General features: G+C 35.8%; 1 protein-coding gene across 1 annotated transcript in view; it reads right to left on the reverse strand.

The window, feature by feature from the left end:
- The window catches only part of LOC106873465 (sterol regulatory element-binding protein 1), a 91913-nt gene that overhangs the window by 54421 nt on the left and 22422 nt on the right, over positions 1-15070 (reverse strand). Inside the window, exon 2 of the mRNA XM_052974245.1 lies at positions 6-580. Coding sequence (XP_052830205.1) covers positions 6-580 — 575 coding nt within the window. The remainder of the gene's footprint in view (positions 1-5; positions 581-15070) is intronic.

A 15070-nucleotide genomic window follows, 5' to 3' on the forward strand; every position in this document is an offset into this window, starting at 1 on the left:
TGTTGCTGCTGCTGCTGCTGCTGCTGTTGTTGTTGTTGTTGTTGTTGTTGTTGTTGTTGTTGTTGTTGTTGCTGCTGCTGCTGTGGTGGTGGTGGTGGTGGTGGTGGTGCTGATAAAATCTGTGGAGTCTGCACAATAGAACCAGTGTTGACCACACTGGTTACTTCCATCGGTTGTGGCTGTGAAGGAACCGGTGTTTGTATTTTAAGCTCATCTTTATGTTGTTGGGAAGCCAACAAGGATGCTTTTAGTTTAGCAAGGGCCAACAACTGGTCATCAGTCAAATTGATGCAGTCAGGGAGATTCTTATCAGAAGCAGGAGCTACTTCAGTTTTTATGAATGTGTCAGAGACCTGTTGGTTTTCAACGCTTTTCTGCGGAATCACCGTAGTCCCAACATTAGATACAACAGGAGAAGTCTTTGCAGCGTCTTCTTTCTCAGGTTTGACAAAATTAAATGAATTAACCAAGTCTTCAGAAAGTAATTCTGGATCTTGTTTGATGTTGAAATTGAGTTGACCTCCAAAGAGATCATTTTCTGGAAGATTCTGTCCATCAGGATAGATATATTTTATCATATCTGAAAAAAACATGAAAGAAAGACAAATATTATATTTTTTTTGTTTCAAATCTGTTCCTTTATTCTAAAACTTTTTTTAATTTAATTTTGTTGTTTGCTAAAATACAGAAAGAAAATTTTTTTGAAATATCACACATATTATATAAATATTAACTTCATATTTTGGTATATTGTGTGTAAGTACCTCGGGAAAATGAAGAAAACGGGCTATAACTTGTAAAATAGAAGATTTGGATGGTATGAAGATGTAATGCAGTTAGGAATGAATATTTGTTAACACATAAAGATAATAAACACACAAGAGAGAGAGAGAGAGAGAGAGAGAGAGAGAGAGGCGCTAAAGTAAAATATTTGTAATACAGGAAGACAGGCTAATGTAGATCAGTCTGACTTATTGAATATGAATTGTAACACAGAAAATCAACTGAGACACTGGAGCAAGATGTAGTCTTCGAACCTACTGAATCCTGTTAAAGTGTGCAGCCCACAAAAACCAGGTGTGCAATAATGCTGGTGGTGATGACGGTGATGATCAACAAATTAAACCTACTTAAAATTATTTCCTCTATGATAACATTGGCACTGAGTAATCCTTCACAAGCAAGAGACATGGAGAATATCCCAGCAGAGAATTGACTGACATTAGAACAATGAAAAACAAGAGTTGACCATAGCAGAATATGAACTCAGAACCTAAAGGAATAAAACTTTATGCCATAAACATATTTAGTACATCTTCTTACTGTTTATGTTCTTGCTCCCTAAAGAATTAATAATGAGAGAACTGACTGCTTCTAGTGTGTAATCAAGATAATCAGCGGAATTATCTCAAAGTATTGTACTTTATGTTGACATATTAAGATAACAAACATACACATATACATACACACTTGCATACATGTGTGTGTGTGTGTGTGTGTGTGCGTGAGAGAGAGAATGTGTAGGTTTGTGAGTGAGGCTTTAAATCAAAGAGTCTAGTTTAATAATTAACTATTAAATAATGATAATTGAGTCACAGAATATATCCAAGTAATCATAATATATTTATAAACTTATCAGTTTGCATGTTTTACACAACAGCTATTTATGGCACTAACCAAAAAACTGACTAGTCAGTAAATGTCAGCATGCTTCTTTTGATGTACAATGGAGTTTCACAAGAAAGAACAAGATGAACACACACACACACACACATATATATTATATAATAATAATAATTATAGTAATCCTTTTGTAAGATTTCATCAACCCACATTTCTGAAGCCTGTTCGTATGCATAAACCAGAAAAGAGATAATTTATCAAAGTCCTCTATGCAGATCAATGAGATAGCTAAACAAAGAGCAATTTAAATAGTTATTGTACATATGCTATCACTGAAGGTCAAGTGTGATAGTCCTTCACATAGATATATTTAATGTCAAGTGACTGACCAGCTTGTCATGGCAGAGTATAAAGGAGAAGAATGGTCTTTGATGTGTGAATAACTAGAATCTCGAGATATGGCTCATTACTAGACAATGGAGAGGCAGGAAGATAAAACTTCCAAAAACTGATTGTGTATATTATAGTGCTATAACACGGAAGTCAAATACAGAATAGCATTTCATACTATTTGTTAGCAGTCGCTGCTTAAAAATATTTATCTCTATTTCATTATACATCAAACATATGCAGCTTCAATTTAATTCTAGCTAAAAACTGTAATGTAAACAGATTATCAAGTCTAGTGACTATCTCTTTTAACTGACAAATCAAGAATGTCTAGTTGTTGATTAACCACAGATCTGTTGTCATCAAACACACCTATGATCCATGATATTCCCATCATGACTATCCTATGTTTCTTATGTGCTAGGAACTCACAAACACATTATCCAACATGTCCTTTTTTAAGACAGTAGAGTGTGATCTGAGGGCAGTTTGTTATCAAGGAAGTTCAGAAATGTTCAGTCAGTGCCTTCATCAGAGGAAATTCATGCTGAAAACATGGAATTCACCATTTGCCGACTAAGGAAAAGCTACCAAACTCAGACATCTTTAGCAGGTGCAGTGTAGACATAACTGGTACTGGTATATATACACACACACATATATACAAGTTCTGATCAATAACTATCTAGACTGTTGCCATAGTAATGAAGCTAAAAGCACACAGAGTGAAGCTGCTTGGCATAGATTGACCTTGAACTCTGCTGTGCATGAGCACTAAGTTTTAATGTTCTAGCTTATTTCCACTGTTTACAGTAGTACTTGGAAGGAAGGTGTGTAGCATGTGATTATCGCATTGACCATGACAGGGAAGGTTGTCACAGTCAGAAGCCTACACAAAATTGCAGAAAGTGTATGGAGAGGAATGTATGAGCTGCACACAAGTGTAGGAATGGTTCAGACATTTCAAGGATGGCCATAAAGATGTCGATGTTGATGAACGTTCTGGGAAACCCCGCAACCAGCACAACTGAGAAAAACATTGGTGTGCATGCAACTGTGAGGGGAAGGGGAAATCATTGAATCACCATCCAGGAGCTATCAGAGGATGTGCAAATTAGTTACAGTTCAGTTCAGTCCATTATCATAGAAGATTCAGATACGAGACGTGTGTCTGCCAAGTTTGTGCCAAAACTGCTTTCAGCTGACCAGAAAGACAATCAGGTTTCAGTTGCACATTGTGTCGAGAATGATAAAAAAAAATTTTTTGAAAACTTTGCATAGGCCTCTGAGCAGGCATCGCCAAACTTTTAGCAAAATTTGATGCACATAATTTATATTATATAATATGATATTAAATAATAATATAATAAATTCCTAGCATCCCCCAATCCACTGCCTTCCTCCCAACAATGCCTCCTTTTTCTCTACCGCCGCTCCCCCCATCGCCCCCTTAGGAACCAGTGCCCACCTGGAACCGTCTCAATGCCCACTGGGGTCATGGAGCTGTGGCACCCACTTTGAGAAACTATGATGTAAATCATTGCTTAGACAAGTTAGTGTAGTATAGTTAAACAGAAGTAGCAATAGTATGATAATAGTTAAACACAAAGGCGGTGAGCTGGCAGAAACGTTAGCACGCCGGGCGAAATGTTTAGCGGTATTTCGTCTGCCGCTACGTTCTGAGTTCAAATTCCGCCGAGGTCGACTTTGCCTTTCATCCTTTCGGGGTCGATAAATTAAGTACCAGTTATACACTGGGGTCGATGTAATCGACTTAATCCCTTTGTCTGTCCTTGTTTGTCCCCTTTATGTTTAGCCCCTGTGGGCAATAAAAAAAAACAGTTAAACACAAGGCGCCAGCCAACGTTGTTTTTCTATCATTATTATTCTTGTAAATCCTTGATCAGACCAATTCAGAAATTATTTTTTATTTGCCTCTACTTTCTAAAGAAATGAGGGTTGGGTAGCTTTTACAACTTTTGATTTAATACCTGTAAAGCACAAGTTTTTTCAGAATCTTTTCTTTTACTGTTATGATTCCACCATTTTTACAACTCAACCATAGGTGGTATCTCTTACCAACAAGTTTCACTCAAATTTGAACACCTGCTGCTAGAAACCAATAGTGTAGCAACTGAAATTTATCATTCTATTATTTACAAATCTGTTCTGTCTTCAAATATTTATTTAACCCTTTAGGATTCAGATTTCTCAGTCAAATGTAATGCTTATTATTCATTCACGTTGCTTTGAAGTAATCATGTATTATCTCACAGCTTTGGGATTTCGATGATATCGTAGTTTAATTTTAAAATAACATTGTAGGGTAGGTGTGAGATCTGGCTGGTTCAACATAAAACCGGCAGAATATTTGGGCCAAATACGGTTGGTTTGAATGCTAAAGGGTTAAGTCAATCTTAAGTGTTCCGATCAGTCTTAAGTGTTCCAAATCATTTATCCCAAAGCACAAAATTTAACTTTAATACATGACACAATGGAATCTCTACATTGTCACTCTAACTGTTAGAAATAATAGCCAAGTCTTGCGTAAATTACAGGCTACCATCATTAAAAAGAAACTGATTGAATTAATGTGTTTCTAATTGCAGGAAAAAGTACGATGAAGGCTGCATCACCTTGGGTCATAGGTATTTTGCATTTAATCAGCACTGAGATGGAGCTAAACAATAAATAACATTCAACTGCTGGTCGCTTAAAATTCTTGTCCCTACAGAAAAAAGAACCTTGGTCCCTTTTAAGTTCCAGCAATTTTCATAGATTATTTGCAATTTAAGGAGTTTTCCACATGTAAATTAGCATCTTATATTATGAAGAAATCTATAAGAGTAAACTATATAACAGAAGAGTTTTATATGTGTAATGAATGTGGATATTTTCCTTTAGGACAAAACTCTACATCAAAGAGTAAAGCTTTTCATGAAGGAACTCACTGAAATCAGAAATCAACTCAAACCCATTACAATAAATGTATGTGTGGTGAGTTGTGGTGTGTTTTAGTACGCAACAAATTATAAATACACCCTTTAAAACAATAACTAGACAGCTTCAGTTCAAATGAGCAATATTTATTAATAGCTCATTTAAGCCATTGTTATTCATTTTCATTTACTGATGATCATTCCTATTTAATTAATTCAATCAGCTTAATGTTAAGAGAAAATCTGTGTTTGAACTAAAACCAAATAACATATAGGAGAAGACTTGTTGGAAATATTGATCAGTTTGTAGGCATGAGTTCTTTGGTTTACCACTTAATCTAAATAAGACAGAAATACTATTTCAGCCAGAACTCATGAAATACAGTGGAATGAAGTAGAAAGTGACTTGATATATGTGATTCAGAAAAGAAAATGACATGTAGAATTATGATAAAGGCAGTTGGTAAATTGTGTAAAAGACTAACCAGATTTATGGTTTAGACAACACTTACACAAGATAACCTCTATAACCCTTGAGATACCAACTACCTGAGACTGTCTTTGGCTTTATGATACCAAGTGATTTACATTAAAATCTTCCATCAAAATTACATTTTAATTAATGTTCCAAACACCCAATTTAATAATAATGTTATTTTACTCTTTTACTCATTTCAGTTATTTGACTGCGGCCATGCTGGAGCACCGCCTTTAGTCGAGCAAATCAACCCCAGGACTCATTCTTTGTAAGCCTAGTACTTATGCTATCGGTCTCTTTTGCCGAACCGCTAAGTTATGGGGACGTAAACACACCAGCATCGGTTGTCAAGCGATGCTGGGGGGGAAAAACACAGACACACAAACACACATATATATATATATATACATATACATATATATGACGAGCTTCTTTCAGTTTCTGTCTACCAAATCTACTCACAAGGCTTTGGTCGGCCCAAGGCTATAGTAGAAGACACTTGCCCAAGGTGCCACGCAGTGGGACTGAACCCGGAACCATGTGGTTCGTAAGCAAGCTACTTACCACACAGCCACTCCTACGCCTACTTAATTTACTTAATTCTTCATTATTTTCAAAATTAATTGAAACAAGGGCAGTATATTTCAACAGAAATATAACAATGTGGATAAATGGCAATTGGAATAGCTTCAACAATTTCTCAACTTTTGAAAATTCAACTTGTCTTAAGTCCCTACAAATACACCCAACTGGTTATATTTGATTGGATATGCAGAGCATATGTAACAGCTGAATACTACAAGATCAAATCAGTGCTGTACATGAAAAGATATTTCCTAAATTGCACTAGTTTCTCTTACCTTCAAATGAGTAAATAAGACTGAATTTGAACCTGTAAATCTTCAATAGCGGAAATAATTACATTTAAAAAAAAAAAAAATTAAATGGACAGAGAGAATTTTCAATCTTTTGTCAAGCAGCTGAGAATAGTGAGGTTGGTCAAGAAGGAGAACCAACCCTAAGCCAACTTTAACAAAATGGTATGGTAAAAGAAACAAAATTTTTAGACAAAACAATCTTTATTTAAGTAAGCAGTTGTCAGATTCTTTAGTAACTCTTCAAATAGATGATTGAGGAGATAAAAATGGCATTAAACACATTTAATCAATAATAACTAGTTAGTTTGTAATTATACAAAAACAGAATGTTTAACGACAACAGAGTTAAAAGAAAATAAAAGACATCTAAAGAAAGTGGCAAACTAAATAAGCTTTACTTATCCAGTTTTATTCCAGCTATTGGACTGTGGCCATGCTGGGACACTGCCTTGAACAAAATAGATCCAGTACTTATTTTAAAGTCTGGTACGTATTCTACCAGTATCCCTTGCTGAACTGCTAAGTTATAGGAAGGTAAACAAACCAACACCACTTGTCCAGTGATGAGGGACAAATGCAAATATGAACACACACACACACACACATACACATATAGGCTTCCACACATTTTCCATCTACTATATTCACTTATAAGGCATTGGTTGGCCCAGGACTATAGCAAAGGTGCCATGCAAAGGGACTGAACTTGAAATCACATGGTTACAAAGCAAACTTGTTAATCACACAGTTGTGCTTCCACCTGAAGTGAAAATAAGTTTGGTGTTGACAGCTGACATTACTCAAGTATTCTGTTGTCAACTTCTGATCGAAGATTTGTCGTTTCATTGGGGTAATAAGAAAAAAACTTAAAAGCATTAAAACCTATACTTCAGTCAGTTACTGGGCTGTGACAACATGTCACAGCTCCTTATCTCCAAGTACAAGATAACATTCATGATAACAACTAAAGAATTAAGTTTCAATGAACACCAACACTATATAAGCTGATGTATAAGTAAGCTGTTGTATAACGCCATGTTAGTGTTGATTGAGTAAAGGTATCCCAGCTACAACCATCCCATCTTTCAGTACATTTACATCTTTCTTTTAAACCAGTATGGTAGTTTATGGAGAGGTTTAACTTCTATTTCTAGCAGGTCAGATAACCATGTAGAAGCTGGATTGATGAGTCAGAAGTAGGATATTGATCTAGACAAGCTATTTAAATAGTTTGCTATTTGATTAAGAGTGACCTTACAACCACTGGGATGAAAAGGTCAGAGGTTAAACCATATAGAGAGCGTTAGTCACTACCCTAGGCTGCATCAGACATAGCTGTTGCCTATGTGATGCACTCTATGATAAGAACTAACTAGGGTTACAAATACATTTTTGAGAACCTCAACAGGTTGTAGGCCCATATCTGAAAGCCTGTTCAGTGGTGTTCATTCATTTCCAGATTAACTATGAGCAAATATTACATAGTAAGTGAAGTGAAATGGTACCATCAGGAACCAAACCTTACATCATATTGTCAACTGGTGGCACTTCTGCAACTGGGATTAAACAACCACCTTAAAAATATACTGAGAAAAGGCTACACTCCTACTTCCAAAGCAGGACTTTTTGATAGACAGCATCATCATCATCATTTAATGTCCACTTTCCATGCTAGCATGGGTTGGACGATTTGACTGGCGACTGGCGAAACAGATGGCTACACCAGACTCCAATCTGATCTGGCAGAGTTTCTACAGCTGGATGCCCTTCCTAACACCAACCACTCTGAGAGTGCAGTGGGTGCTTTTTACGTGCCACCGGCACGAGGGCCGGTCTGGTGATACTGGCAATGGCCACACTCAAATGGTGTTTTTTATGTGCCACCTGCACAGGAGTCAGCCAATGTTTTGTTCACATGCCACCAGCACAAGTGCCACAACAAAGAAAAAATATGCCAATGTCGATGATAATATGAACAACTAATCATCATTTATCACAGTTATCCCAATTAAAACATGAAATTACCAGTTGATTGATCCTCTCTCTTTATAGCTCTATTATATACTCTATCAGGCAGTGACAAGGTTTATTCAACACAAATATTCTAATTGTCCACTAACAAAGACACACATGATATTCCAACTATCAGTTTGTAAAGTGACAAGAGGTAGTTATCTATAAGTACATTGCACTTGATGTATTTCTGAATTAACATATGATAAAGAAAATACTTTTAGAAAAAGTCTATTTCTGAATTAACAACATATGTGAATGAGAATTTTAATGACATTAAAAACCAATAGTAGCTTAGAAAAAAAAAACTTTACTAAACCAAAGAAGATGTTATCAAATATCGCATGAAAAATAATTCAATTATCTTTTTTTATCACATTGCAGTTTATCAGCAGACCAGCAGTAATAATATTACTGCATCATCAAATTCAGAATACTAACATGGATTTGTGATACAATATTGATTTTAATTAGCAAGACAAAACAAAACATAAATAAACACAACGGAAAAAAAAAAAAGACAGAGAAATATTAATTCATGGAGATATTTCCCAAACTGATGAAACACAGATAACTTCATATGCCAAGAGCAAAAACTAGACCAAAAATTAGACCTAACAATTGAAAGAATCTCATGTCAGTTTTAACAGTTTGAAGTTAAATTATTTTTATGAAAATGGTTAGGTTGACCAGAGGCCATCAAATTTATTAATTGCAGACATTAACAAATTTTAATAAAATATTTAAAACAATAACATGGAAGTCATGATAACCATTTAAATATACTCTTATATTCATTTTTATTTTGTGAAAGTATCATATATTGGTGATAAAAAACGCTGTACACTGACAAACTAGTCAGTGATACAATTCTGTCACAACTGGATGGTGTAGAAGAGTGTCCTTAACCAGGTCTTAGACATACAATTAAATTTTTGCATATTTTAGAGTATATAACAGCTTCACAAAATAAACAGGATACAACAGCAAATGTGTGTTCATTTTAAATGGTTATTAAGTACTTAACAAGTGCCACTATAGAAATGATTTGTTTGTTTCCAGTTTTCTGTGAAAATGGGTTTGACCACAAGGAAATATTACTTTGCTTGCTAAACAAGTGAGAGTGGACAGCAGGGGGGGTATTAGGTAACAGAAAATCTGCCTCAACAAAATCTGTCTTCCCCATGCAAGCATGAAAAAGTGAACATTGAAATAATAGAGTGTGTGTGTGTGTGTGTGTGTGTGTGTGTGTGTGTGTGTGTGTGTGTGTGTGTGTGTGTGCACACATGTGCATGTGTGTAAGGGCATCCAGCCATAGAAACCATGCCAAATCAGACTAGAGTCTGGTGCAGCTCACCAGCTTTGATCACACCGCCCAACCCATGCCAACATGGACAGCAGATGTTAAATGATGATGATGATGATGATGATGATGATGGGGGCAGGGTGAACACACACACATCAATCTACTGGGAAGATAATAAATGTATACTGAAAACCTCAAAGACAGAATCCTAAATGTCCTGAGTTCTGGAACTATTGAAGCCAACTCAATGCATCCCATTCCAGTATCATCTGATCTCTGACACCCAATATTCTTGAGTGGCTAACTTTTCCTTGCAATGATTCATTTCAACACCAATACCAACATTATTTCTGCAAGACTAAGTTCTGCAATGGTTTCTTTGGTGTAGAACTAATATCAAGTATTGTAGGAAAAGAAATATAGCAAATTCAATCGACTTTAGCGTATTACTAGTTTTTATTTTATCAACACCTTGAACACCAGCGAGATTTGAACTCAGAATACAGAGGATGAAATGAATATCATGAGACACTGAATCTAGCAGTCAACTATTTTAGCCAAGTACTCACCCTTATCTCCCTAATTTTCTCTACCACCCACAGCATGGGATTGACACAAAGCATTACCGTAGTAAGAGTGTAAGATGTATGGACACCTATAATTAATTCACTAAGTATACATATATGCTTCAGACAACACACAATGGAATATATCATATCAGAAGGTATTGAGGAAATCTTTGACTATTTTTCCACGTTTTATCACGTGTATTCACACGTGATCACCATCAAATCCAGTGATGAAGAAAGATCAATATTCAGATAACATGAGGCAATTGAAATGCCATAAAATCTGTGAGCAGACGAGAATAAAGCAAGGGTAAAGGTCAATGAACTTTAACAGTGAGTTTAAGAAAGACTTCAAAAAATAAATACATATAAAGATATATATCATTATTGTTGTATGTCGGGATGGTGTTTTTTTTTGTTGTTGTTTTTTTGTTTGGGATTTTTTTTTTTTTTTTGCCAAATAAACACAGGCACAATATATTTGTTCTTCATTCATTTATTACTGTCCTTATTCTAACTCATGTTCATTGTCCCAAAATCAATCGTCACACATCAGTGACACCTCTTCAACGACACTTTCCATCTTCACGTGTGCTCTTGGTCCATTTATTTCATTCTATTTATCATTATTATATTATCCTTTTTACTTTCTTTTTTTTTTGTCTTGCAAGACTCAGAGTTGACTGAAGCAGATTTTCTATAACTGGATGTCCTCCCTCCCACCAACCCTCACCTGTTTCCAAACAAGATAATATTTCCCCATGACTAGACATTTTCACAGAAGATTGCAAATGAAACCTGCTGCTTGTATGACGATGATGGTCACTTATGATTGCATGATGACAAGATAAAGACACATACAAAATGCATACAGAAATACAAACATACAAAGATGTAAAACTCTGCAATCTCTCTGTAATTTCTTCCTGTCAACTTTTCCTTAAAGAAGGACATTGTCCAAAGCATAAAATTTTCCACTCTCCACATCAAGTGCATTAAAATCTTTTTTGTTGATTTTACTAAACAATACAAGGCTTACCAACACACACCAACACTAGTCTCTTTGGAGTCTCCAGATGAATACCACAGTCAATTTGCCTTTTCATGATGTATTTGCATAAATGACTATTTTAATCTAATACTGCTTCTGTTACATATAACAAATTTTCATTCAACCATCCAGCTAACTACAACACCAGTGATTTTTCAATCACTATTTTCCTATATCAGTGACAACAGTTGTCAATGGATACTTGCTACTGATAAGGCCCAAAAAGACGGAAATATGTATCTAGCATCTTTTTCTTTTTTCAGTAATACATCTATCTATCGTGCCATCTAGTTTAACACCACTAACTTTTGTGTGCCTTTTGTGAAACAAACTCAATTAAAGCATTTTAATCAGACTACAAGTTCTTGTCAATGTTTTTCCTGAAGGTGTCCACACCCTAGCAACCACATCAATGTCATCAGCCTTTGTTTTTCTTGGTTTATATGCAAATTAATTCATTACATATCTCCACAGCAATGTTCAGGCCTGAGCAAGGTGGTGTGAAGGAGAAAATACGCAGTATGTTCTGCTTTTCTACATGGCTGATTTAGTCCAAGAAAAGGCAAGCACTAATACAGCTTGGTGCCAAAGTTGGTATATTAGTAACTAGAATAGTTTATAAATAATATTAGATTGCCTTAAGGGATTAATACCTGACATCATCTCATGGTCTGCTTCTTTAACCCTTTCATTACTGTATATATTTTGAGATGCTGTGTTTCTTTCAATTACTTTAAATGTAATAAAGAATTTAGTAAAATAACTCAGCTAGTGTTAGGAACATAAATTGTGACTAAGGTTTAGTGGAAGGTTTTAATTGAAAACTTATGAAAACAAGACATTTGTATTCAGAACAAGAACCGGTTTCAGCCGGGTTGGTAACGAAAGGGTTAAGCTTTTCTTTATAGTCAGAAACATAGATGAGATCCAATGTTAATGAAAGTTGAGATAACTGAAATATTGTGGGACGAGCCTGAGTACAGCTAACTTTATTAGTATTAAAGTCAGAGAAGGAAGGACAGGACTTTCAAGGCTGATAGAGGGACAAAAAATAAAAAGGAAGAAAGTATGACTCGTGAATTGTTACAGTGGAGAAACAATGCATTGAATTATCATCAATCCAGAGACAGGTCTGAATATTTTGCAAAAGTGTCAACTTAACTCGATGCATGCACGAGCCAAGAGGATTAAATCTATCCCTGAACTTGTCAACTTTACAGTGTTCCTACTGCTGTGATTGTTGAGTGTTTCTTACAGCTAGGTAGACTGCTTTTTTTTTTTCAAAGGATACTTAAGTATCTTGACCATGGATTATTAACCTGTCAGTTGATTGTTTAATATCTGAGTAAGTCAACTATCCAAAGAGTTACTACAGAAACATATTAACATTGTAATAACACATTAAATATGCAAAATATCTAATATATAAATATGGTTTCAGACGGACACACAGTTAAATATTTAAGAAACAATGCTCAAAGTAAAGACTTGTTTGAAATATAATCCATAACAGAAAATAAAATATTCCACAACAGATTAACTTAACCCAAACTGACAATTCTAGCAAGAAATTTTCACCATACATAGCCATCATCACTATCAATTTAAGCTCTCTATATACATAGTAGAAGAAATTAGATGCGTTTCAAGAACACCTTCTTTCTGTTTCCCTTTGTCTTCTATAATACTTCTGTCGGAGCTACATTATATCAGATCACAAACTACCTTCTCCAGATTGTTCTATCACACTGGGAATAACTTAAGTTTTATACATCAACATTGTTTAACGTCTGCTTTCCATGCTGGCATGGATTGGACGGTTTGACTGAGGACTGGCAAGCCAGTGGGCTGCACTAGGATTCAATCTGATCTGGCAAGGTTTCTACAGCTGTATGTCCTTCCTAATGCCAACCACTCTGAGAATGTAGTGGGTGCTTTTTATGTGCCACCAGCACGGGAGCCAGTCAGGGGGCATGGGCATCGACCATGTTCAGATGGTGCTTTTTACACTCCACCAGCATGGGGAGCCAGTCAGGTGACACTAGCATCGACCCATGCTCAAACAGTGCTTATTACGTGCCACCAGCAGGGGTGCCAGTTAGGTGGCACCGGCCATGACTATGATTTTGATTTCACTTGACTCAACAGGTCTTCTCAAGCATATCATATCACCTGACAATTCATGGTTACTTTTAAATAGGCCGATAGGTGAAAATCCACAAAGTAGAAACGGTACTGTACTCTTTACTCTTTTACTTGTTTCAGTCATTTGACTGTGGCCATGCTGGAGCACCGCCTTTAGTCGAGCAAATCGACCTAAGGACTTCTTCTGTGTAAGCCTAGTACTTATTCTATTGGTCTCTTTTGCCAAACCGCTAAGTTATGGGGACATAAACACACCAGCATCAGTTGTCAAGCGGGGGGACAAACACAGACACACAAACATATACATACACATACATATATACGACAGGTTTCTTTCAGTTTCCGTCTACCAAATCCACTCACAAGGCTTTGGTTGGCCCGAGGCTGTAGTAGAAGACACTTGCCCAAGGTGCCATGCAGTGGGACTGAACCTGGAACCATGTGGTTGGTAAGCAAGCTACTTACCACACAGCCACTCCTACACCTATATATACATAAACAGCATTAAAGTCTTCAACAAACATTGCTAAGAGACAACTATCATACTCAGACCAATTTGTGTGGTGGTCACTACCAGGTTTCACAAGAAAGGATGGGAGAGTAGAGGAAATATAACAGGCTTAGACTGCCACACTGCATTCGAAACAATAAACCACTCTTGCCAGAGTGCAGTCTTCAGTCAAGCAGAGCCATGGAATATCCATATTGCTAAATCTATAGGCCTGCTAAGTAGGTCAAACCAAGAGCTACAACTAATAAACTAATAACAAATAAAATGTTAGTCCTAATTAGCATACAGATTAAGGTAATATTTCTTTTTTTAGATAATCTCAACCCTGCCATCTGACCCTAGATAATCATAATCCATAAAAAAAGTTATAATCTATAGATTAAAAATCCAATAATCTGGGAAGGCATTTATAAAGAATACTAATAATGATACCAATAACGATTATCATAAATTAGGGGAGGAAAGAAAATACAAATGGTTGTTGCCCCTAGCAATAGGTTAAGGTAGTTTAAGGACAAGGAAACAAGTAAGGTTATGAACAGATAATGGATATAAAGGATCCCCTTCCTCATTTATACACCTCCGCCCCCACACACACAATCATCATCAAATAGTAATTTAAGCTTTCCAATAAATACAAGTAGACTAGCAAACACACACATGCGCTCATATATATATTTGTTATATGCACAATATATAAACCAGCAATTGAACATCTCATAGTTAGTTGCTCAACCTGGTAGAAATAACAGCCAAATCTCCCTCTAATTATTCCCTACTGTCTTAAAAACACTGAACAATACAGTCTTACATATACAAAAAAGACAAGTTTGTCATGGCTGGAATCCCTCTGATGATAGAGATCTGCTAGATCAAGGTTTGACTCAAGGCTAAACAACAAATAATATACACATGCAGAGATACATACCCATACATATACACATATATAAACACATATACATACATACATATATATATGATTGACCGCTAGCTCCAAAAACTTTTTTTATTCTCTCTCTGTTTATTTCCTCGTGTTCCTATCTGTTGCAGAGCACAGGCTTGAAATGTAAAAGACTTTCTCACCTTCCCAACCATTATATTAATACACCTGCTTGTTGTTTATACACCTGTCTCTGTCTTTTGTTTCTCTGTAATTTTCAGCTATAT

This window comes from Octopus bimaculoides, chromosome 1, assembly GCF_001194135.2.
Source record: "Octopus bimaculoides isolate UCB-OBI-ISO-001 chromosome 1, ASM119413v2, whole genome shotgun sequence".
Taxonomy (NCBI): domain Eukaryota; kingdom Metazoa; phylum Mollusca; class Cephalopoda; order Octopoda; family Octopodidae; genus Octopus; species Octopus bimaculoides.